This window comes from Anastrepha ludens, chromosome 6 (genome assembly GCF_028408465.1).
Source record: "Anastrepha ludens isolate Willacy chromosome 6, idAnaLude1.1, whole genome shotgun sequence".
Taxonomy (NCBI): domain Eukaryota; kingdom Metazoa; phylum Arthropoda; class Insecta; order Diptera; family Tephritidae; genus Anastrepha; species Anastrepha ludens.
Genome location: NC_071502.1, coordinates 787,746 through 814,667, shown reverse-complemented (window position 1 = coordinate 814,667; position 26,922 = coordinate 787,746). Strand labels below are relative to the sequence as shown.

At 36.1% G+C, this 26,922-nt stretch overlaps 1 protein-coding gene and 1 long non-coding RNA gene across 6 annotated transcripts in view; one reads left to right on the top strand and one right to left on the bottom strand.

The window, feature by feature from the left end:
• LOC128866398 (rap guanine nucleotide exchange factor 4) overlaps positions 1–26,922 on the bottom strand; it is a 132,360-nt gene that overhangs the window by 2,878 nt on the left and 102,560 nt on the right. For 2 of the 4 annotated variants that reach the window (XM_054107098.1, XM_054107101.1), the window contains 16 exons: positions 21,312–21,458; positions 16,561–16,612; positions 15,568–15,659; positions 12,834–12,920; positions 12,478–12,619; positions 12,167–12,353; positions 7,085–7,230; positions 5,673–5,817; positions 4,948–5,124; positions 4,489–4,650; positions 3,696–3,849; positions 3,418–3,625; positions 3,103–3,356; positions 2,859–3,029; positions 450–583; positions 28–377 (listed from right to left, as the gene is read on the bottom strand). In XM_054107098.1, the coding sequence (XP_053963073.1) occupies positions 28–377; positions 450–583; positions 2,859–3,029; positions 3,103–3,356; positions 3,418–3,625; positions 3,696–3,849; positions 4,489–4,650; positions 4,948–5,124; positions 5,673–5,817; positions 7,085–7,230; positions 12,167–12,353; positions 12,478–12,619; positions 12,834–12,920; positions 15,568–15,659; positions 16,561–16,612; positions 21,312–21,458 (2,608 nt within the window). Of the gene's footprint in view, positions 1–27; positions 378–449; positions 584–1,372; positions 2,503–2,858; positions 3,030–3,102; positions 3,357–3,417; positions 3,626–3,695; positions 3,850–4,488; positions 4,651–4,947; positions 5,125–5,672; positions 5,818–7,084; positions 7,231–12,166; positions 12,354–12,477; positions 12,620–12,833; positions 12,921–15,567; positions 15,660–16,560; positions 16,613–16,987; positions 17,435–21,311; positions 21,459–26,922 lie in introns of those variants that run through there. The other 2 variants (XM_054107099.1, XM_054107100.1) reach the window with 2 other exon arrangements.
• Positions 15,870–16,473, top strand: LOC128866401 (uncharacterized). 2 transcript variants are annotated; one of them, XR_008454931.1, is made up of 3 exons: positions 15,870–16,055; positions 16,111–16,288; positions 16,379–16,473. It is a non-coding gene; the product is annotated as an uncharacterized LOC128866401 (long non-coding RNA). The 2 variants fall into 2 exon arrangements; XR_008454932.1 differs by having other exon boundaries at positions 16,335–16,473.

Sequence of the window (26,922 nt, the reverse complement as noted above, 5' to 3'; positions counted from 1 at the left end):
ATTGGGGTACTTGATTAAAAAACTTACCTAAACTGCGCGAACGACAGAAGCGAATTGTGCGCATTGTCTGTGCCATCATGTGCATCTTCTCGAAATTCACCAGACCATCCAAACTGGTTTTATTTCCTTCGTGAGCGAATGTCATGTCCTTGAGCAAAAGCGGCATAAACGGAATTACAGGAGGTTGCAGCTTTCCCACAAAGACACGGTATGCGCGATGATTGCGGCTGGGATCAATGAGAGCCTCGAACTCCTGAAAGAGTTTTCGGAATTTTGAAGGAATCTTGTCCCAGGTTTGGGATAGACGCGATACTGCCATGTTTGAAAGACCCATAATGACAGCGAAGAAAGCATTCAGGTTCTGGTATTCCTTGCAGCTAAATATGTCAGAGGTGCATTTACTATGAGTATGTCAATGTTTAAGTATGTAATTAGAAGCATTCACTTACTAGGCTGCTAACTTTATGAATTTCCTCAGGAGACCGACACGTTTACTCATGCTGCTGGTAGAAACGATTTCTGTCACAATCCAATATTGCAATTCGTTAAAACGACGCAAAAACACATCCAGATTGGCGGTGATCTAAAATACAAATATTTATAGGTTGTTGTTGTTGTTGCACCATACACATTTTCCATACAAGTACGGAGAATGCAGCTGGAGTAACAGTCCTTGCCCGGATATAAATCCGGGACGTTCCGGTAAGGTAGTACCGACTGTCGTGGGAACGAATATATAATAAAATTTGGAGGTATTTTATGATAATTTAATATAGTCAAGAAGCAAATGCTTCACTACACGAAAATCAAATTTTTTATCGGAAACTACGTGGAGCGTTTCTTAAATAGTACTATGAGTATTCCTGAAAGTATTTAAACTTTATACGCGAACTATAAATGGAACAGATTAATACATTTAGTTGCATGCAAATAATAATGATTCGATTTCGACTTGTCGCTTGCTTTCAGCTAACTTTTCTAAAACTCTTTCCATCCCAATCAAACACTCATTTGACATCCGAATGGGTTGGTGCGTGACTACCATTCGGCAGTGCACAGCTTCGGGCATGAAACACCAAATTACAGAAAAAGTTATTTCTAATAGCGGTCGCCCCTTGGCATGCAATTGTAAACCTCCGTGTGTATTTCGGACATGAAAAAGCTCCTCCTAAAAAACCAACTGTCGTTCGGAGGCGGCGTAAAACTGATGATAGGGATAATTGTAAAATGCGCCAAATATGCGGGTATGAACTTTTGAAGAAGATAGCGCTGTAGGGAGCATAGGATAGACGATTCGATAGAATATCCATGTTGGGTTTTTTTTTTGTTATATTCACGAAGAAAATTATTATCATCAAAAAGTTTAAATAAAAAACTGGCGAAGATGGCTGCGTTATCTTTGGGGTTTGTGAGCAGCGTATTGTTTGATTGGTTAGCTGTTATGGGGACACGAGGGATACCAATGAATCACCTAACGTCAGACTAGATCATTTTAGGCATGAGCAGCGGTGAAATTTTAAAGGTAAAAACACAATAGCTCATGGCACATTATCTGATGTTTCTTTAGAAAATTTGTATTATTATTATTTTTTTTTTTGCTTTGGAAAATCGACTTATGTATTTGCTGCAGAGCATACTAGTTTGGTAGTTTGGTTTACGTTTCTTGGTTAGTATTTTGTACGGGTAAGTCAATAAAGTTACTTGTAATATCTGAAATTTATCCCAATCGAAACAGATCGATAGTGTTTGGCATTCATTTGAATTGAGGAAGTCGAGTGATTTTCCTTTTCCGGTGTTGTGTGCCCCCGCATGAGGAGAGGAATATATCGCTGAGCTAACACTTTTGCACTCAGACTATGCCAACTTAACTAGACAAATTATAAAGATTGAAAGTTAACGATAGAACTCCGGAGGGGTGAAAATATTCATGCACGGAAATTGGCTGCTACAACTTCTTGAGGGTTCAGTTCACTAACAATTTCCTCTTCAAAGACATAATTTTGTAATGGCGCGAATATTGTGTCTTCCGCATGGTTAAGTGATTGGTGTAGACTGACTATTATGACGCATATGATTCAGTCGAAATTCAGGAAAATGTATAAAAATAAATACAAAATCGTTTTCGTATTAAACTGTTATAATCTTTATTTTATTCAGTATTGTGTATCATCATAATTCTTTTTCAAAATTCGATTTGGAATGTGGTCATAAATTGAGTTAAGGTAGTTTAAAGAAATCGTGGACCAATGCGCTTAAATCGCATGAATTAAATTTTATCTTTTTCTTTCATTCTCGCAAGTGTTTTGGGAAGAGTTGCTAGAATGTATTCTCGGTATTCTCTGTGTATCTTCGGCACAGTTATGTAAATGGCTTTGAAAACTGTTTTGCCTCTTTTTCGTACTTCATATTGCCAATTATTTCTTGCCAAAGATTTCATTCCATCTGAACTTTCTCGAAAACTTCCTTTAAGTCATCCTCAGTGCAAATGTATTTTGGGTTGCCCTGGTCATCAATAAAAATATTAGTAGTTTTTTTAATTTAGTATAGCATTACCTTAAGGTCTCGAGGTATTATCGGGAAAAAGTTTTTGAAAGCTAAAGAGCTTATCTTCATGCTTTAAGAATCTATATTGCGAAGATTGCGAATAAATGAATCTAAGAGTGGTATATACGACTATGTTTCAGAAATCCTAAGCCTGTTTTTTTTATTTATTTTTAAATTAAGCCTTTAGTTTCAGCGTGCTTCCCTGCTTGAACCCCAATCATAAGCAATTACGTGAAATGTTTTTCTTAACAGATTCATATTTTTTGCATTTGAAAACTTTATTCTAAAGTCTGCTTTCACCATATGATTCTCACCTTGCCAAAGTGGTGCCTCCCGAATGTGTGGTAGAGAAGTTCGTACTCATGCACTGCCCAGAAAAGATCCCAGTCAAAAAGTGTTACTTGGTAAGCTATTTCTTTGGTGCTCAATATTTCCAAATCGATATCTATGCCTTCTGTGGGACCTTCTTGTTCGGGAAGTGGCGTCTAATAATGATGTAATGTTTCTATTAAAGTCTGCTATTTAATTTATAAAAGGTATACAACTTTTGTTAATTACCAAAGCGTCTAGGTGATCTTTTACCGATACAAAAAGCCGACCATTTAGGCTGAGGCCAGTGGGAATGCTGACATCGTTGTCTTTAAAGACGGAACGTTCTCCATTCGATTTGACCTCTACCAATACTAGATCTTCAGGTCCCCGATTCAATTGCAGTTTATCGGCAGCGCAGGCTTTAATTAGCTCGGCGGTGGTATGTAACGGAAACCGCAAGGTGCAATAGGTGTGGTCGGCACAATACACTCGGAAGATAACTGTAAAACACTACATATTGTAGGCATACGTCGCTATGGGAATTTAAGGCGAATCACTCACTGTCATCATCGGGACGTATAACGGTTTTCGATGGTGTAGCATTACCGCTAAATAAGCAAATAGGTTGTCCATTTGGCGGTAGCTTCCACTTCTGTCCGGCATTTTGGTTACGGTCGTCCTGGTAGCGAGCCATTTGTGTAAGCACATTGTGTATGATGCTCGTTTCCTCACTCAGTTCTGTATCGGCCTCTATCTCAACGGCCAAATCCTTGTTAGAAGAGAATAACACAACTTTTTTTATTTAAAAAATAATGGAAAATTTATAACATTTTCCAAACCTCAATAAAATCACAGACACTTGGTTCATCAAAGGCGGCATGCCGCACGGCCATCACCCATTTTTGCATGAACTGCACAACGCGTTTCTTGAAATTAATTATATATTCCCGATCCTCGGGAGTGTGCGATCCGTCATTAGCATCGCAATGAAAAGTGCAATGGAGCTAAGGAACCCGTCACACCATATTTATAAATATTATACATAAATAAGAACCCCTACCGCGATAGTATAATGTACATACATATAACAACAAATATCTTTTTGTAAGTAAGACCTGCATGAAAATGTTCACAACTGGATAAAAAAAATAGATTTTTTTGCCAAAGTGCCGCAACGAACTTAACTCAAAGGAAACATTCTCTTCGGCCTAAAATAAAATTTGTCAGTAATGTCCTAATTAAATCAATCCAATTTACTTGTTGTCCCTGGAATTTGTATGTATGTGTGTATATTTTATCGCCCACTCCCAGCGGACTATCAGAGGCATTACAATTTTAAGTGCCACCCAATTCAAGTTGCGTGAGAGCTGTTTACTTACGAATATGACTTACTGCTATGTGCGTATCTGTGTGCATATGATTACAAGCAATCATAAACATAAACGACCTAATAGTGATTTGTATGCTCATATGTATGGATATACATATGAAGGTATAAACAAAGTTTGGAAATTCTTGCTATTGTAGTTCTATGTATACCGACATTCGTTGCTATATGCAATGTAACCCATGCCATTTATATGTAGCAGTGCGGGGCTGTGTAGGTATGAGTTTGTGTTTACAAAAGGATATTAATTGGCCAGTTCATCCACCAGTTGCACAACCGGCATGAAAACAATGTGGGTGAGCAAAAAATCGTCCAAAAAGGGATCCAAACCGCTCACTTGGTTGCCAAGTCGCGTCTCGAGCAAATGTTCCAGCATCTTAGATGGCGTTCCTGACATGACCGTATATCTGGTTGAAGTAATAAAAGAGAAATTGAGAAATGAGTATGTAATGCATCAGCGTGTCAGGTTGTGTACTTGGATGAAAGTTGAAGGCACTAACATTTTACTTGAATAGATATACTTTATTTAATTGGAGGATTAAAGTTTATTAAATTATAATTAAAATGGTTACATTAGTCAGTTTCGATTCATTGAAATAGGGATACAGGGGTAAGGTTAATGATATCTCCTAATGATTCATTAAAAAGGAAACCATGTTTTTTTCTATGCACACATCCCCAATTTCTTATTAATCACAACGTACTTAAATGCCGAATGTTGTCCGCGCTGCTTAGCCACTCGCTCCAGCACTAACACATCCTTGCCATGCTCCTGTAGTCTCAACGTGTTCGCCTCCACATCGCGCAAAATACGATTGAAATGCTCTTTATCAACACGAAGCAGATGACAATTGTTTTCCTTTAAGACGATTGTAGCAGCTCTACGGAAATAGACAAATAGTATTAAAAAAAACGAGCTTTGTTAAAAATTTCAAACGCGGAAAAAATGTATGAGTACAGTTTGTACGAGAGGAAATAAGACTCAATAAAAAAAGGCAAATACTAAAATTTATTGGGGAAGTTTGGCTCAGAGAAATACTCTGAATGCATGAAGGGGCAGAACAGATCTTTCAAGTTGCAGTGCGAAATCGGCTCATAATAATAATAGTAATGCCTAAACAGATTTAAAGATCTAGCGAGCATAACCGGATAAGTCAATTCAAACACAATTCTGCTGAACTCTTTGCTAATATTTTGAGGCAAAACCAGCCCGGAGGAAAGAACTATTGCTCTTAGAAGGAATTTTTCTAAAGAAAAAAAATACAATTTTCTCCGTTCGGTAAGACTTTATTTTGTGTGGCGATTTTGTTCGCCAGCTGATCATTTAGTGCCCAGAACCTGCATCAACGGCGTAGCTGTGGAAGTACTCAAGGATAACAATAAGCGGATAGTGTTTACGTTACCTTAAAAACATCTCCCTTCAACTTACCTGGGTGCGTCGTTTATCAAGGCGAGTTTACCAAAATCATCACCAGTCTTGAGGGTGGCCACAGTGCCTTTGCCATGTATCACAACATCCACCGAGCCTTTGAGCAAAATATACCAGGATCGGCCTTCGTCGCCCTGATTAAATACTACAAAATCCAAGTGCGTGTGCAAATTTGCGTCAAGCGGTGAAATCGTTATCGTGATAGTGGGTCGAATTTTGAACCGGAAATATAAAAAAAAATATTAATTTCCCTCGGAAAACAAAAAGTATTTTAAATATTCATTTAAATGATTCCGAAATATTATAAGTTCTTCCGCAAATTCAATGAACTGGAAGAACGTCATAACTCAATAAATTAGAAATTCGAGAAAAACAAATAATTTTTCTTTCCTAATTAGAAATGAAAACATATTTTCATGTAATGAGGCACCGTTATTACATAACTAGCGCCATGATTATAAAAGTAGAGATGTCTCTACAAAACTCAGCACGTGTGTTACTTTTGGTGCGAGCATATTTTTTTTTTTAATTTGAAAAAGTCGAGTCATGAAGCACCGACAGATTTGGCAACTCCTAAAACACTCAGGCTAAAAAATCCATTGTATTTAAAGCTCTGGAAAGTGAAAGGGTAGATAGTCAAGGAGGAAAGGAGAGAAGTGACAGAAAGAAAGAGATAGGATAGTATAGATATATAGAGGTAGCTAGACCTGTGATAATTTTTCAGATTCTTTGGCAAATCTGCAAATATCCTCCAGCTTGAGAGAACGAATATTACACATTCTCATGACATTGGAACCCTAAATTCGAAGTCTTGCTCTCGCAAATGCAAGACACTCACAGAGAAAATGTTCAGTGCTATCCGCCTCCTCTAAGCAAGATAGGTCAATCGGGTCCTCAATGATTCCAATGATAGTCACATGTTGGCATAGTGGATTGTGTCCTGTTATAATACCGCCCATCAACACAACGTATTTTCTTCCAAGTTTATATTAATTAGGTTTTCATTAAAATAATCTTTGTACTATATTTGGTATATTTCATGTGCATAATTGCATAATCCGCCGTGGATTGGTGAGTGATAATAATCGGAAAGGTTTTTTCTTATAGGCGATGGCAACCCTCCAAGTTCGAGTGTATTTCCTTATAAAAAACCATCTGCCGTTCGGAGCCGGCATAAAACTGTAGGCCCCTCCATTTGTAGAAAGACATCATGACGCACACCACAAGCAGGAGGAGGCGATCGGCCAAACACCCAACAAAGGGTGCAAGAGACAATTACAATTATAGTGCATTGGCACGAAATATTATTCATTAAAATGACCGCTTATCATCACTTTGTAATAACATTCCTTTAAATATTTTGTTCAGTTACATGTGGCATTTAAAGGGTGCTAAAATGTACTAAGACTTACGAATAGTTCCGGCCTGTGCATGCGATTCGAAGACAATAATTGAGGACAGCTCACGTTTTATGCTTGTTGACAAATGCGAAAGAGCAGTAATGTGCAGAAGCTCCTCAAATATCAATTCGAGTTCCTCGGGGGTGCGTTCATGCGAGCTGAAATAAATGTATAACAATTATAATCAGTTAAATATATACATACATATTTTAGAATGGGTTGCTTCAGATTTTTAATTGGATGGATTATGTCAGTAAACTGTGAGTTCAACCCTTAATATCATAAACGATAAATATTTACATTTGTATAAGAGCTGCTTTAATAATTATCAAATGTTTTATTTTAACTTAATTTTACAGCCTTGATATTTAATTTTTCGAATTCCTGTTACAAAATCTTCAGTTCGCATTCTAAAAACTGCAGTTTGACTATGATTCTGTGTCTATCCCACTTTGCTTACATTCGGTGATTACCCAAGGTGTGAGGATGCAGAATTTTTCTTTACAATTAATAAAATAATAGTTTTAGGTAAATTCCCATGAAGAGCATTTATGTAGCTCAATTGATTGCATACAGGTGGCAATTCTTGCACCACCATTTAATGATCCGGTACAACCTCTGGATATGCTCATATATCGTATATATATATATATATGTATATATGTATAAGAAACACCGGCCGGACCAGAAAAAATTACAAAAAATTTCAGTTGCTCATGTACTGTGCAGTCGCTTTTTTATTTTTTCAAAAGAATTAAAAAAATAACAAAATTTTTAAAATCATAGAGATTTTTATTTTGCCAGTGTTGGTACACGCAGAGAACTTCAGCTTTATAAAATTATTGATAAAATATCTTGACCAATTTGTAAATCTTTCCCTTCCCATAACGATCTACATATTGAATATCTGTGAAACATACGTATATAATGTGTATGTATGTGTATGCACATATGTAGGTGTGCACTTGTTTGAATGCCACTCAACGTTTTTGCGTAGGCTCAGTATATTGGCACACAGGCATAAATATGTGAATACAATTTTTTCATATAGTTTGGTGCATTCACTACGCTGGTGCGTTAATGTACATACAAGCATATGTAAGTAAGTATGTATATGTATAATACATGTGCATATTTACGGACCACCAGCCCAATGCCTTGGAGATATTTAATTGCAATATTCGAATTTAATAAATAAAACATATTTAAATGTTGCCAAACAAGGTTGAATAATAAAACTGGAGCTGAATGTAAGCAATAATGAATTTTTTCTGTTCTTTACAACGGCGTTTTTATGGCAAAGTAAGACTGCCAAATAAGTCCTCGATAATTGTAAAGCAGCATCCTGCGCTTTGGTTTTGTCTGTCTTCAGACGAATGTGCATCGCTCTGGTCTGATAGCCTGGGAATTCTGGCAATTGAGTCTGTGGGTAAAATCACTAATCTGCATATTTACTAAAGCTGATATAAACTGCAACTTAGTGCAATTTAATGAGAAGACAGGAGAGCACATTGGGACTTCAGGAAAATAGGTGGGGGCCGGTATATTTATATTTGTTTCTCTAGATTACATTGCCACTAAAGGAGTTAGAGAGGAATACCTCACCCGAAAGAGGTGAAACTTGTAATGGAAAGGGGTGTCAATAGGACAGCAGTAACATAAATTAAAGAAGGGAGTGGCTTTATAATTACTTGTTGGAAAAAAACTTTCTCTATGCAAGAAAGAAAATCAATCTACTTTTTCCCTTAATGGTAACATCTTAAGTATCAAAGTCACTTGAAGCATCAAACCTTTTCGGACTATATGCTCATAAAAATTCATTCACTAGATCCACCTTCGTTTCTAATGAGGTACAAACCATTAAAAGGGCCAACTGGAGATGCTGCAGAAAAACTCATCTCTCTAATCATCCCGTATATTAAACGTTCGGGAAGCACTTAACTTTCTGTTTTCACTTAACCTTCTCTTTTATATTCCAAACACACTTCGCAAAGAGTGTAAAAAGGCTTTTAATTACGCAAAAGACGATACTAAGGGATCAAGAAGGCCATTCGTAAATTAACACACATCTTATGTGCCCGTAGCTGCATAAGAAAAGCATGTAGTCAACATCGGCTAGCTGTGTTCAAAAAGAGGATGCATCGTTTTCCAAAGTTCAATCGTACTTCGGTAGTTGGAGCATAACGAAATTATTCATAGTAAAAGATGCTTAAACTTTATAAAAATTAGGGAAAAGTCTCATGCATGAAAAAAATTTATTTTTAATGAGGCGGCATATTTTAAACACATTTCAGACTTTTTTTTGGAAAATTTTACCATATCCTTGAATTAACGTTTTGAAATGAACTATATAGGGGATTCCTATTAACAAAATATGAAATAATATTTATTAAAAATAATCGAAATAAACGTCAATATGGTAGATAACAAAGACCTTTTCAGATTCAGTTATATTGTGTGCGACACAAGGATGATTACATTTAACTATGGTGAAAAAAAAGTGAGGGAAACCAGGCCCTTTGGGAGAATAAGCCGAATTCTGTACGATCATTTCACATGTACTCACACGCTCGTCCAATCAGTCGTTGTTCTGTTTTTATTTATTTTTTTTCTTATATCACTAATAGAATCTTATCGCCACTCGAAATTCGCACAATCATTTCACACATATGTATGTATGTATTTACATACTCGACCTATCAGTCGTTGTTCAGACGGTGTCATTGGGTGATTTTGTTTTGTATATCACTAACACGTCTCAAGTGACGTCAGTCCATCAGCTGATTCTTTAAATTCGCTCAGGGACGAATAACGGTTTGCCAAATAGCATACCTAATAGCGGTCGCTCTTCGGTGGGCAATGACAAATCTCCGAATGTATTTCTGCCATGAAAAAGCTCCTCATAAAAAACTATTTGCCGTTCGGAGCCGGCTAGAAACTGTAGGTCCCTCCATTCGTGGAACGACATCAAGACGCACGCCACAAATAGGAGGAGGAGCTCGACCAAACACCCAATACGGGTGTAAACGCCAATTATATAGTAAATATAAAAATCATATCTTTATCTAAAAATCATTGGGAAGTGGACGTGACGCGGGCGAAGTTTGGCTGGCGCCGCGGCCGCTTTCAGACAGACAGGCAAACATGACTAAATCTATTGCTCTCGTTATTGCGAACTTTTGTCGGTTCCTTAGCCTGTTACAACACAACCGCTATTTCAACTAAGTCATAATACCCTAGTGTACTAGGGGGAGCTGTACACCCTTACTGTTGTTTGCATATACATACTTATATTATATGTACAGTGACTCACAAAAGTATTTTGCATGAGAAGACAAATAAGTTCACGCTTCAATTCCTGTATATTTTTTAAATTCATTTGTTAATTATTTCATAAATTCTTAAACATAAACCTTATATCTACATAAACAATGTATTAAAACTTTAAAAGAAAAATATGTTCCAATGTAAACGTAAAAAAAGTAAAATAAAATAGAATTCATTGCTCACAAAAGTATTTTGCTTTTGACTAGGTGGTGTACAAATATACTAATTTCTATTAATTCAATATTTCGTATGATAACCATTATTTTTGGAAACTGCTTCCAAGCGCCTTGGCATAGATTCTATTAACTTGCGACAAAAGTCAAGAGGTATTTTTTCCCATTCTTGGAGTAAAACATCTTTAAGGTCACTTTTTGACGAAATTTTGTGTTCTCGCACTCTTTCTTCGAGATAGGCCCACAGATTTTCTATGGGGTTGATATCGGGACTTTGGGGAGGTGTTGGCAAATGTTTTGTATTAAAAAGTATCCACATTTTGACATCATGAGCTGTATGCTTGGGGTCGTTGTCGTGTTGAAACAAAAAGTGGTTAGACGACATTCCCATTTTTTCTGCACTGGAATGTAAGTTGTCTTTGAGAATAGACAAATAAAGATGTTTATCCATCGTTCCATCTATAAACACCAGCTTTCCGACTCCTTGGGCCGACATACAACCCCACACCATGACGGAACCTCCACCGTGCTTAACAGTGGATTTAACATTTTTTAATCGCAGCTCTTCATTTGGCTTCCGCCATACCATACGACGTCCGTCCGGACCAAAAATGTTGTATTTGCTTTCATCACTAAATATGACGGTTTTCCAAAACTCAAAACTTTTGGTTTTATAGGTGTTGGCGAATAAAAGCCGCTTTGCTTTATTGACTTGTGAAATCAGTGGTTTTTTCCTTGCTGCACGACCGTGAATATTGTTGCTTCTGAGGGCTCTGCGCACTGTCTCATCGGATACTTCAATCTGAAAGGTTGCTTTTATTTTGTCATTGATTTTTGGGGCTGATAAATGTGGGTTTTTGCGATTTTCTTTCAATATTTGGCGTTCTTCTCTCTCAGTTAGCAACTTTGGTCGACCAAAACGGGCTAAATTTTCTAAATTACCGCGTTCTTTACACCGTTTTATTACATTTTCTATCGTTTGGCGGCATCGACTAAACATATTGCAAATATATTTCGTAGATTTTCCTTCATTATGGAGATGTAAAATAATTTTTTTTTTCAGCTGTAGTTAGTTCTTTACCCTTTGGCATTTCCGATATGCACAGTACCACAATTACAAACGAAATTAACTCAATTACAAATAAAATTGATTATAATACGCACTTGTAGCCACAACTTCAGCGAAAACAGAAAAAGTAACTGAACTGCGTCCAGTAACGGTATCTATAAACAATAAGCAAAATACTTTTGTGAGCACACATTTTCATTGCTACGCACGTTTTTTGTTATATGCACCTAACGGTACAATTTTTGTGCATGATGTGTAGCCCAATTGCTAAGACAGTGCTCAATAATGCGTGTAAGTATTAACATTTTTATTTTCGGATACTTAGTACATACAAAATCTTAAATTTGTACATACGCGCTATTATGCAAAATACTTCTGTGAGCCACTGTAAATAATTAAAAAAAAATGCATGTTTTCATCCGCCTGCAATACTAGTATCATGTTTGCTGTGTTTCTGGTATGTACAATATATTTATTTATGGTATATTTCTATGTTTAAAAAGAAACGACTTGGTGTATACTTACGGCTTGCGCAAAATCATTCGTAGTGTAGCATCAGGACCACGTTGGAAAAGTGTACTCAGAGATTCACGAATATGCTCATTAGCCGCATTAATATCCTCGGTGGTCGGGTAACCACCAGCTGTGCCGTCCTCGTCAACACGGAATCGATACAAGAAACATTTATCTTTGAAGGGTTGCTCTTTATTCACTGCAATCATAAAGAATGCCACAAAAATTATGTATTCTATCATATTGAAAATTAAAATTGAAGTGATTCATTGTCGGGATCACATATGTATAAGAATCTTTGTTAGTAGCATTCGTCCACTCACCATGCGATAACACTCCTTCTTCGAGCAGTACTTGCCACATACCAGCTGCCTGGGCGCGGGTATGAACGATAGACGTAAAACCTACCAACCAGTCCACTAATTCAGTGCCGGGTGCGCACTTGCGTATTAATTTGCCAGCAACCTATAAAATTAAACAAATACATAAGAGCAACAAAAAATACCGTTCTAGTACATTACATTGGTATACTGAAATTTTTGTTAATTGTTTATCCAAAAAATTGTTTTTAGTCTTGTATTTGTATTGGAGTAGATACTAAAGCTATGTAGTGTTTTCAAGTACATGGCCCTGTTGCATGGATCTACAAGTCTGTGTGCCTAAAAGCGCATTCACTTACTTTTCTATCCTTGAGACAACTTGAACTATCAGCGACGAGTAGCGTACGCAAAGCCCATCCCATGCGGTTCATAGTAGCGCTCGGTGACTGGTGGCGATGAATAAATATTTTGAATTGCGTTGTTTTTCAGCATTTGTTAAGATTGTAAAATAAATAGAAATAATCATTAAAGCTGAATTGAAGCAGGAAACTCCTAACTTCCCCACTTACGATATAAAATAATAAATATATACAGGTTTTACCATTTACATGGGTATACTGCGCATTTACTGATATACATACATAACTATTTGTATTGTATTAAATATTTAATTATAATTCAACACTTTATTGGGTCAATAGCTTAGATTGAAAGGTGGTGGTTGAAGTGGCAGCAATGTCTCTAGTATATTTTCTTATCGAAATTTTTTTATACTAGGGGAGGGGGCCCAGTTGTGACGCGGGTTTTGAAAAAAATTAAAATTTTTTCCTCAGTTCCGCAAATTGAAAAATGAAGAAGTTTAACATTTAACTATTAACCAAACGCAACTTTTCTCCAAAGAAAGTATGTTTATTTGAGTTACTCAAAAAATTTTGGAACAAATTTTTTCAGGATAACTTTTTTTAGGACAAAAAAAAAGTGGCCCAGTTGTGACGCACCTCAAGAAATTTACTGGAAATGAGAAAATATGAAAGGAATGTCACACCAATTGTTGTGATTTAATGATTTATTTATTTTGAAGGCTTTCAATGGCAAAAATAATGAAAAACACAAAAGAAAATGTCCTTCAATGGCCATAAATGACAACGATTTTTATTCATCATCGTCATCTAAATATTCCTAGTCGTCGTCCACGTCACTTTCGCAGTGTTTGCAAGTGAAATAACTTGCCTGCATGTTGGCGCACTTCAAATGAACTGGACGCTTGCATACGTTGCAATTGATCGAGTTGGCAGTTGGTTTTTTTTAAACAACAACAAAAATGTAGGAATTCGGCAGTTCTATATGATCGTAGTGCAAAAAAAAGGTGCGTCATAACTGGGCCACCCGCTGAGTCACAACCGGGTCACGATGCTATTTTGTGTATGACAAGCAAGTTTTTTATAGACACCACGTAATCACATAAATCCATATAGAATCACAAAATATACGGCAAATACAATATTTTGATGCATTACACTCGCCTTTTCACTGTTAATTTCACAAAATTTTGGTACTTTGAAAAAAATCAAAATAACTTTTTCGCACGATTTTCAACACGATGTTTGGTGCGTGTATACACAATGCGACTACTAACGTTGGTGTCTGCACAAAAACTGCTGAACGTCAAACGAACATGATTGGCAGGGCTCAAACTGTCATTTTCATACCGCATGTCAAAAATATTTAGCTGCGTCACAACTGGGCCCCCTCCCCTACGTTGTTCAATAAGTTTTGCCACACGATAAGAAAAACACAATTTTATGGTTTGAAATACACTTTATTTTTCAGTATAGTCTCCCTGAACATCAATACACATGTTCCGAAATTCCAATTTATGAATTCCATCCATGAAGAGAGAATCTGGAAAGGCTGCAAAATACGCTTCCACAGCTGTTATGACCTCATCATTTGATGAAAAACGCTTTCCACGCATGAACTTTTTCATGTAGATCTGGAAACAGATGGAAGTCGCTAGGGGCCAAATCTGGTGAATGCTTCAACAATTGGAACTTTAATTTTTGGACTTTAGACGTTATAAAAATGCTCTTGGGATACGGTGCATTGGCCTGATTAAAAATAATTTTTTTCTTTTGCAAACTAGGTTTTTTTCCACAATTTTTTTTCAGCTGGTCTAAAAGGTTACATTAATATTCAGCATTAATTGCTCTACCAGTTTGCAAAAATCCACAAGCAAAATTCCAAAAAACTAATGCTAACACCTTCTTGGCCGATTTCTCGTTTCGGAGCCAAAGAACCATGTTCGTGCCACTCTTTAGCCTCTCATTTTGATTTGGGATCATGGTGATAGACCCAGGACTCATCAATAGTGATGAATCGATGCACACAACCCTCTTTATCCTTTCGAAAATGCTCTAAAAGTTGCTGAGAAAGTCGCATTCGAATGTGTTTTGCTCCATTGTTAGCGAACACGGCACCCATTGTGCACACAACTTTCTGAAACTCATCTCTTTTAGTCGCTCGACGATTTTTCAATACCACAACCTGTATTTTTTCTGGTGTTGTTGCTGTTTTTGGGCATGCTTGACGTGGATCGTCATCAAGTGTTCTAGTGTACTAATTGATGGCGAAAAGTCCACTTTTAACACTCGTTCATAAATTTCGTTTGTTTTTAAATCTTCCAAAAATAAAAATTCAATATCTGCACTATACTTGATTTTTTCAATTGGAGAAAATACTGTGACACGTCGATACTTACTGACGTGTAAACTAAGAATGAATTAACAGATTGAAATGACACTTCAATTCGTTCATATAAGCAACAACAAAATAAAAAAATTAAAAAAATTAGGCTAGTAGCAAAACTTATTGAACAACCTAGTAATCTGCTGATAAATACATACATATCTAAAGCGATAAATAAATAAATATGTAAAGCGAGTTTTTGAATTTTTTTTTCATTTTAATAAAATGAAGTATTAAATAAATATGTCCTATATGAATGCAGAATGAGTAAATAGTTTCTTAGGGATTAAATATATCAATATCTGTTTGCGTTTATCTTATAAAATATGTATGTTACGGTTGCTTTACCTCTGTAATTGGTAATGCAGGATTCGGATGGTCGGGACTTAAAGGGCGTTTAGTTGGTGATGAAGCGACTGGTGAAACACCGGAACCAAACCCTTAAAAAACGTAGAATATTTGTAATGTTCAGATATTTGCAAGTCAAGAGTGAATATATGTAGGTATGTATATAAAGAGTGCTAGATTTCAGTTTAGGAATTCAGTGGAATCGCGATAGAAAAATCAAAAAATAAAAGTATTTATTTTTATAATTTCTATTATACCTATTTACTTCATTCGTGAAAAATAATCAGTTATACATTTTTGTTTCGCCTTGTAGCTGCTTATGGTATATATGTAAATGCTTTCAACTTATCGAGTTTGATTGTTATCGCGATTCCGCGGTACATATTTTTAGAAAAGAAAAATCTGAAAACTTGTCAACAACATGTTGAAAACGGTAGTACCATAGCGGATTGACTAAGCACGTCAGAGAAATCTGCTGCTATTTTAAGGTAAAATTAATTTATGTTTACCAAAACGTAAAAGTAAGCACATCATGATTTCTAGATTTTTATTTGTTTTCAAATTGGTAAATCTCTGAGGGTATTTCTGCCACGAAAAAGCTTCTCATAAAAAGCTAGCTGTCGTTCGGAGGCGTCATAAAACTGAAGATCCCTCCATTTGTGGAAAACATCAAGACGCATTCCTCAAATTGGAGGAGGAGTTCGGCCAAACATTCAACAATGTAAGCGCCAATTATATATGTATTAGTTTTATAAATGTAGTTGTAGGCACTAGGTATAAAACTAATGACGATGGCGGTACACACTTACAGTAAATGCTTTATGAGAACACCTGAGGAGATTTCGTTCGGTAAGAACTCGATTTAGTATTGTCGGTATGAAACTGCTTCCTAGAACTCAAATGTGACTTAAGGCAAGTGCAATTGAGCTTATAAATCTCTCTTTAAGACTCATATATATATCTAAATCTGAATTTGCATTATTTTAAACTTACCATTCTTTAATTTGCAGCTGGTAATTATGTCATTCATCAATTCCTTATTCTTCTGTAAGAAAAAATAAATAAATGTTATACGAGAGAATTAGACACCGTGGGAATCAATGAGAATTAAAGTCGAAAATATTCTAGCAGTGGTGAAGGGCATGAATGAAATTTATCGAGCTTTACAGGGAAGTCAATGTGCGGAAATAGCGAATAAAGTAAACAAAACAGGTTTGTGGAAAGAATAGTGTAAGGAGAATTTTGTGCGGTGGAAATTCAATCACGTTGTTGGACCTGTACTCGATATCAGACATTGGACAGGAACATGGCAGGGGTTGTAGGGAACAATTGGACCTTTGCTGCCAAACCAGACTGTGAGGCGAGAAGGGTGCAATCACAGTGTTGATGTTGGCTGCCGAGAGCTGCATCTCATACTGACCCACAAATTGGCCGGTTGACAATTGCTGTTTAGGTAGCCAAACGGAAGCTCCGGCGGAGAGCTGCGCGTATAACGGAGTAGCACACACGAATTCACATCATCGCTAGCAACGTATTCTGACCATCGTTTCCTTATTTTGCTTTTGCCACATTTTGCACTTTCAACACGTTTGTCAACACCATTGAAGCTGAAACCATGGCTCCCATGGTTACCACCGGAACTACCTTCACCTAATTTACCACTGACTTCATCAATGGCAAGCCAACTGTCGTCCATTCCCGTTCAATTTTGGGGTTCTCCTCTCGTGCTTCCACGGTTGTTAGACACATAAATATGTATGTATGTAAGTGTACACATAATAATTGAACACAAAGATCGCAAAAAGAGAAAAAGTCAATCGAATGAAAGTAGGTGAATAGCTCGCCACTGTTCTCAGTCAAGCTTGTTTGAGAATGAAAAACCACTGCGATGCGAAAATAAACCTCGCAGAAATCGTTAACTGAGCAAAGGTAGAGACAGGAAACGAGTAACACAAATCTAAATGTATACCTGCATACATACAACGGCAAATACGTACGCTAGTGTACACGTACGTATGTATGTATGTTTGTTCATTACAACTGCTCGACACGAAGGCAAAATCAACAAATCAGTAGGTTGGTATGATTAAAGAAAAAGCGGTGCACGGTGTAACTTTTATGTCTAAACTTGCACTAAAAACAACTTTAAAATTGACAAGCCAGAAAGAGATTTGGTAGGTGGCGTATTAGTTGTGCTATTTCTAAAAATCGTTGGTGCAATTTATTGCAGAATTTGAGTTGGGAACCTAAAAATTAACTCACTAAGTAGCACTTGCGCCAAGATATTTAAATAAATACAATATTAACGTCGTTATATTGTGACACTACCGTTGCGATCGGCGGCACTACTTGTACCAGGCTATTATATATTATATTATATACGGCTATTAAAAAACTCTTTGTTTACTTTTCGCCCGAAAAAAATATTTTTTAAGTATACATGTACTTTATTCCATGGGAACAAAGTTCAGCTAAGCTTTTTTGCGTTTTTATAAATCAGCATAAAGGACGAAGTTGAAAACTGAACAAATCCACCTTAGACGAATTTGCCTTGAGCATGACATTTGATTTCGAGCGTTTGTAGTTTCCTATCCCTCTAGCTTTCTTTATAACATTAAACAAAGTACAAGGGCAATCACAATAAGTTCATGGATTAAATCTCGAAAATCCGTATTTTTTGCACGGTCAGGGTATGTCGCTTGCTCTCGAGTGGGAAGTCTAATTTATTTTTGTTTTTCATTTTTACGGAATATGGAAAAGCATTAGAACAAAATATTTTGCAGAGCAGAGCTTGCCGGCTGTTTGTTTGCTATAATAATTTATTTATAAGAATTTTTGTGGCACTAATGCTTCACCGTTATTATCGCTTTACGATGTACTCGTACATATGTAAGTATGGGCTTTTAGGTGCCTTATGAGCGTTGTGGAGGTGCTGCTCGTTGCTGCTCTCTCCAACGTTTTGAAGGTTAGCTATTCGCTGCAAAATGTGTCGTAGACTAATTTGCTCGACTTATCAGACCAGCGAAGGTATGCTCGCAGTTTTTACACTCGCAGTTATCAGTTATTAATGAAATAAGGTATGTTGTGTGGCTTTGTAGTTTGTCTTGTGGGCGCTATTAACAGTAAACTTGTTCCATATCATAGTGCTGACTGGTGCGAATAATTTTGCTATTGCGTACTTGCTATGCAAATTTATATGACAGAGTTTCCACCACTAATTTACTACTTTATTTTAGTGGTTGTACGCATAACTCTTATTCGTTTGTAGTATCTGCATTTTTTTGTAGATTTCTTACAAACTGGTAAAAATCGTCGGTACATTGTTTTGGTGCCGAAGAGTCACCCATCGTAGAATTTAAGTTAGTATCAAAAATGTGTGCCACGTCTCTTAAATGGATAATGGATAGAAGAAAGCAGCTGAATAAAGATTTTTTATAAGGCTTTTAATTGAATTTGAGATTTCAGCACATGCATGCATGCAATTACATAAATACTTGCTACGGAGCTTGATGTACTTTGTTTACACATTCATACATACAATAACAAATACATGTGTATACAACTGTGTACATTTGTAACACCAATGAACAGGATATGATATTGATTTCTGTATAGGCACGACTGAAAATCAATTTTTTTAGCAAACTTCGCAAATCCGGGCTGAATTAACTCGCCGATGGCGAACCAGGTGCTATGAGCAACGGGCAAACACTTGGAAAATCGGTTGATTCAAATATTTATTGTCGCGAAAAGATATTTTCGCTAAGGGCATCAAAGTGATTTTAATTTAAGTTGCATTGGTGGAATGTAAAGAATGTTGTTGTAGCGCAGAGCTGATATTTCCGGTAGAGGGTGTATTTGAGGGGTGGTTTATAGGAGTTGCGCAACCACTGTAAAAGGAAATTAAATAGTATAAAATTGCATTGCACACAAATTGAAAAATTAACCTCATTTGTCGCAATGTTGTTTGTAGAATGTTGGAGGTGCAATTGAAATGTTGATTAGAAATGTAGATTGAAATCTAGGCAATGTAATCTAAAGAAATATATAAATATATAATGTGCGCTTGCATCCTCCTTTGTTGGTTGTTTGAGCTCCTCCTCCGATTTGTGGCGTACGTATTTTGATGTTGCTTCACAAATGGAGCCGTCTCCGAACGGCATATGACTTTTTATGACAAGCTTTTTTATAGGAATGACTCGGGTTTTGCCGACCAAGGGCTACCTCTTAAGGTCTGAGGCAGGAGCTATATGGAGTGGTCCACATGCTCGCACTCAGTCTCCATGGCCTCTACTTCATGTAACTCGCCGAACAGAACTTCTGCGGCTCCGCGAACCTCATCTGACGAGGTAACCAATTTTATGCAGTACCTCGCTGATTACCAGACAGTGGTCTTGCATTAGACCATTTTCTCATTATCGTCTCGGTAGAAAAACCTGCGAAATTACCGTTCCTATACCGTGCCATATATATATATGTATATATATATAATATATACCATGCCATTGCTTGTAGGAGTACTGTAGAGGCAGCATCGAAATCCATAACGACTTAAATATACCTTGTGTTAAAGACGAAATCGGCAAAGCATCTCGGCTGTCTAACCATGAAAACTTTCTGACAATAAATTTACCAGGCAATAGTATGGATCTTAAATTTTGCACGCTCCGAATAGATGTGATGAAGAGTAATAAATAGATTTCAATCAATACTGCCATAATTCTTATTATTAGTGTATTATGATATTACTTTAATAAAATGGTAAGCAAAAATAATATTTCTTTAAATTTCTACAGATGTGCAACCCCTTAAATATAAATTGGATAATGCTGGATAAAGTGTCTTCGATATAAAGGAATTCGATTAAAGTTAAAAATGCAGTTGATGTTTTGGGCAAGGATAATTACGGATATTTTGTAGTGTAATAAAAATAGGGTAATCATATTGATGATTTTAGTATTGATACAGATTTAAATTTTGCAAACCAAAACTTTCAGTCTGTTAAAAGATTTTTCGCAGGTCAGTTCATAACCTCAGTATTAAATTATTAGTTACAAGAAAAGCATCTCATGCAATATTAATAAAACAAGGATCGCCCATACGTGGAAATTTCGACGTTATATAATATAAATACGGAGAGCAAAATTTATTCATACCGCTTTTTAGTATTTATAGTCATAGAAAAAAGTTGAAACATATAAATGTATAGCTTATATTGAAACTTTTTGCATGATATATGTGAATAGATGTAGTAAAATTAAATGTGACAAATATCCCATTTTACCTGTATTAAGCGATCCTATATTTGTGTATTTCAAATATCATAATTTTTTTTATTCATGAATTGGAAACATTTAATTTCATGTATTGCGGAAAGAAAAATTTTTTTTTTTTTTTGAAAAACCATAATAAAAAACAATCATTAATTAATCCATGACCATCGTAATTTCTGAATCAAATTTATAATAGTATTGATTCACAATATATAAGTTTTCAGTTCATCAACTTTTATATCATGATACATATTATAGCATGATATATCATAATACAGTAAAATAGTGTGATTAATTTTACCTGCACCTATTCACTTATGTATCTATTTTAATACATTGTGCAAACCGTCTCCACATATGCTACCCATTGGTATATGTTTCAACTTTTTTCTCTGACTATAAATACTAAAAAACAGTACGTCAAAATTTTGCTCTCCGTATTAATACGAGTATATAGATTAGTTTACTTACCTCCCAAATAAGGCGAAAATCCTGTTGCTCTACTCGAAGCAGTTCGCAAGTGGTTTTCGTGACAACAGTGCTGTCGCGGGGCAGATCATGCAATATAGATTCCCCAAATGTGGCGCCAACACCGAGATTGCACAGAGTTACTGGCGCCTGTAAAACAGAGAAAATACACTTCAATTTAAAAAGTAAGAAGACGAAGAGCACGAATACAATAATACAAGTTTTGAAATAGTTTAAAAAATTCTTCAGCGAATAACAAAACTATTGGCTTATGATTATCTCAATTGACAGACATCTGCATGAATGTATGTACAGTTGGTTAAATCTGTTTTCGAATTAACAAATCTACTTTCGAATTTTGCCCCTCGATACCTCATAAAAGCGCATGTGCGAGTATACATAAGGCCGGCATTAAAAAACCAACAAATTCCCATGCCAATGAGTTGGGCTTCTGCTTCCGCATAATGACTTTATTCCAACTATTAACTATTAGTAGCTTGACTAGACTGCGTGGCCTAACATGTTTTAATTTTTCTCTTATTTTTACTACTTTTTATATCTTTTTTATTAAAAGGTAAAAAACAATCCTAAAACTTTAAAGCGTTGCGATATCTGCTTGTGTTTCAAGGCGTGCTTCTATGTGCTTATACATACGTAAGCACTTGTATAGAGATGTAGATATACATGTGTAGGTATGCATTAAGATATGTGTGCTGAGATATGCTTCTGGACCTACTTTAAACGTCGTTATTGATTAAATTTCAGCGAAACTGTTAAATCTTCATTTCTTTCTCGCTTAATGAGCTTTTGCCTCTTACAAATGCACATAAATACATGCACAAACATACATACATATTAAAAAATAAAATGTAATTAAACTACTTTTGTTGAACTTCCCCTTCTGTTTTGTATTCCTAAGCAAGTGAACGCACCGGTACATCAAGGCCTAACACTGCCTCCATTGAAAGGGAATACTTCGTTGCAACTAGTTGAGAATGACACCAAATACTAAGCGTTGATGCAAAAAGCCTGCACATATGCATACTTGCAAAGGCTATAATATGGTATGTAAATTCGTCGAGAGAATTGGCATTTAATAGGCAATCGGTTCTGGAGGAATGAATGAACATGCCAGCTGAGTTCACTAAATCCTTTTTTGGGCAATGTTTTATTCTATTTATTAAGCAGCAGCAAAATTAATTTCAAATTAAATAAAGTTCAAATTACTTTCGTCTGACGCGAACTAAATAATTTTATAAATCTTCTTTGTTTTTAATTTTTTCCTTCAAATATCATTCTCAACTATGCGACATGCCTGTGCTACAAATATCAAGAATATCCGAAGCAAAATTGTGAGAGTAAATTAGGCTGCTATATCATCGGCGACTCGACAGCAGCTCATTTCGCACCACATGGTGAAAAGATTTATAGAGGCATGGCCAACATGATGTTGATTTTTTTCGTATATTACCAATTGAATCTTAGTTCTTTCGTACGTCGTGACAAACATTGATCTAACACAGAAATTTTAACATAATATACTGAACATGCCTGCAACCAAGGGAGGTTTTGGGGCTCAAACCGAAGTTCAATATGACGGCCGAGAAAAGGGAAAAACAGTTTTCATTAAACTGGACTGAAAGATCCACTGTATAGTTTATTAATTATTCCAGTAACTCTTGCCATAACAAATTGCAAGAACGAAAGAAAATTGTATGAGAACGCAAAGCAATTTGAAGATAAAATATTATTAAATCATGTGATCAAAGCAGCTTGGTTCTTTATACTGCCCTAAATCACTTTATGACGATATTTCAAATCGAATCGAAGTCATTGTAAAAAATGATGGTCACACACATTATTAAATAAAAAGATTGCAGTTGACAACCAAAACGCCGTTTTATCTTAACATATCCGAGGTAAAATAGGGAGATGGGCCAAAGGAAAATATTTGGGACTAGTCAAGTGAGAAAGAGTGTATTGAAGAAGTGCGATGCCACAAGAGCGGTTAAATCGAGCAGCATATCTTTATATCTAACTGCCACGGCGGGGAGTTTTAGAAAAATTTGCAAAAAACAAGTGACGAGTCGAAATCAAATTACCTAACCTAACCTAACCTATTATAAAATATTTGTTGTCGATCGTGTGCTTACTGCAGTATCGCATATAAGACACAAACCAAGATATGGTAAAACTCTCGCCATTTTGCCGTACCTCAAAATTCAAACGAAGATTTTGTTCCACTTTGTAACAAGCGCGGCGTGGTAACATTTTTAATGATAAATATTATTAAAGGTTATTATAAATATTAAAATATATTTATTTGAATTTAAACTTTCGCACAATTGATGTTCTGATCATTCATAAACCACCCGAACTTCATAAAGAAATTAAATAGTTTCAACATATTATTTAATATTTTTACAGCACCACTTTTCAGTCTTATTTTAAAATTAACTTCCAGCTGTGGGTAGAACTTTTCAATGAATTCCGCCAAACTCTTAGTTTGGCAACGTATCGCACAGCTGCCGCGTGCAAACTGAAAAACCGCAATTGGCCCCGAAGCCAATGGCAATGTTCTGCAGTGAAGCTTAGCGACCCAGATGACAGAAACGCGTTTGACAATGGCGGCTAAAACATAGCTGAAGTTTCATGTGAAATGGCCGATTTTACGGAGGTTCACAAACGTATGAAAAACACAGAATATGTGATTAAGTAGAGGTGCCATGCCATAAGCGCCAAGTGTATGAGAAACTACAAATTTTGAATGTATTTGAAATGAGGGTCACACATGCACATATACACCTCATGCACCCATCGTGAACATCGTCGCACTAACCACGCTCCCCTTTTTGAATGCGTGTGCTTAATTTGACATCTGATGTGCCACAGTTGAGCTGCCACTTGGTTGAGGACTAAGGTGTAGCGGCAGTGTTTACATGCTTGCGTATTTTCTTATTTACAGTTTACACTCTCGAATAGGTATATATCTACACGTGTATGTATTTACATATATTGCCAATGATCTGGAGTATGCACTCAAATGCGTTTCAATATTTCAATAATCCAACGTTGGTTGTTGCCTTCGATTCCCTCGATGATGATAACTTGCCAGGTGGCATACATCAATGGCGTTGGCGTGGCAATAATCGGGATCACCAAAGTGCAGCAAAGCATGCACAAACACACACGAGGTATCACAGAGTTGTTGGCATGCCACTGGCCCAGCCATTCATGCAACAACTGTTCACTGTGTGCGAGCAGTCAACCGTCACTCGTTGGCTACAGCCGTCGGCATTCAAATGCGCAATGCTACCCGCTGCACTCACAAACTAACGCCAGTTTTGTTGCAGTGGTTACACATCCGTGTCTGTGAAACCACCCGAAGCTGCGGCCTTATGCAGAGTTCATTTCATTAAGTTTTCATAGCACATACTCGTACCTCTCTCCAGCGGTTAATTTCAATATGCATTTTGTATCAGGACAGTGGCATTTTTTTCAATTTTACATACTACGAATTGCGGGCACCCTTTGAACGTTAACGTTAAATTTCATCTTTCAAAGCGCATCGTAAAGTAACGCCATCATCGCCAGACGTTCCGCCAACCATTCCATTCATTCAATACGCCAATGATGACGATGACATCAGCATCATAAACATCATCATTGCCATTACATTCATTATGAGCGCTGTTGGCTATCGTTTCTCCGACTAACTAGCCATGCAAAACAAGCGATAGAATTTCAAATGCTGTTACGAAAGCAGCAATGGATTGTAATGGATCTGACGTCTCTGTAGCCTTGCGGAGTGGAAGTGTGCCAAGGAGGAAAGTTGTGCCGTAACAATGGCGCAGCAGGGTGTTGCATTGTCAATGGATGTACTGGTTACGGGTGCAATGACTGCCACTGCAGCCAGTTTGTATTTGCTTTTAGTGCACCAACACAACTATTGTACATTTTGTCTTGCTTAGGTATTTTGGATAATATCTCTTGGTGGTTTGTGTTTATATATTTGTGGAATGTCTCTTTTGTGCTTACTCACTTCAAAAGGCGACGCGTTTGAATTTTGCCTACGTGTGGAGTATTGGCAATCATAATTCACGAAATTCACTTCTATTTGAAGTGAAATGTAGTGGAAAAATTGGAAAGAGAATCTGAAAGTGATATTGAACTTGAATACTAAAATATTATACGCTCTTAGTTTTATAAAAAAAAGTTTAGCTTCTAAAGAAAATATTCGGTTCAAAAAATTGTATACTCATTAATAAGAATTAATTCACTGTAAAATTTGATTAGCTAAATAAATTGGGATTTTATATTTGCTTGTGGTTCGAAGAATTCTTAGTTTGGGGAAAAAGAAATTCATTATTTTCTTTCATTTCATTTCATTATTAGTTTAGAAATTTAAAGTTTATGTTCTTTGTTGAGGTGACATTTCACTAAAAAAAATCTACGCTGGTTTTGTTTGTTCCATTCAGTTGTGGGTTACAGGGTATTAACAATGGAAACAACAAACAAAACAAAGAGAAAATTCGGTGCATTTTACAGCTTTTCTGAATGAATGCAAATTATGGTTTTATGTTTTTTTATTTCCCGACATATATGATTTGACATGATGACGACGTCTTCAATTTTCGAAGCCATGCCCGCGCAATAGGGTGGGTGGTTTTTTGAATCCCGTGGGGGTATGAACGGGCACGTTGTCTTGTTGAAATAAAATTCCGCATGCCAACTTACTCAACTCTTCTGTACGACTGCACCACGTACCTGACAAAGTAAATTAGCATTTATTATTATAATTAACTGTAATGATTTTCCTATTCATATTTGTATCAAAGTATTGTTGATTTTTTTTCGACAAGTATGCGATTAATAAGGTATTCCCACTATCCCAGAAAATAGTAGCCGTAATCTTCGACGTCTTTTCCACTTTGAATTTATTTGGTTGCGTTTCTTCATTGGATCGATTCTTGCTTGGACTTCGGATTACATTGACGAATCCAGATTTTATCAACGGTAACAATGCGGTTTTAAATTCTGGCGGTGAGAAGATATACAGTATCCAATCTTTTACATGTCCATACCTACATAGATAGGTATACCCGTGTAAAACTTTTTTTTCTAATCTATGTATGTATTTATATCTGCCACAATTAAATTTTTTGACATTTTGGAGATTATTTTCAGTAATTGTCGCCACTGCTTGAAATCGAAATAAATAAAAGCACTAATTTAGTTTGTTGTATTATTGTTAACCCGACTGTTTGCTCACAAAATAAGAATACTAAACACATTAGGTTAGGTTATGGCGGTAGTCAGTCTGCACGACCAACTCACTTAGACTTTACAGGCCCGTTGTGATACCAATAATTTATCAAATTTAATTTTACATTATATAAGTATTTTTTTATTCTACTTTAAATTACACATTTCTGAATATACTCATATAATTTATATTCTTAGAAGATGAACACTCAATTATAATTTACTCAGCCTAACTAAAATTAAAATTTAGTAACCCTAACTGAAATCATTAGTTCGTATTTTGGAAAGTTTAAAATCATCCACATTTACCAGTTAACAGTCAACACTTTACACGTTGATTTGAACACTG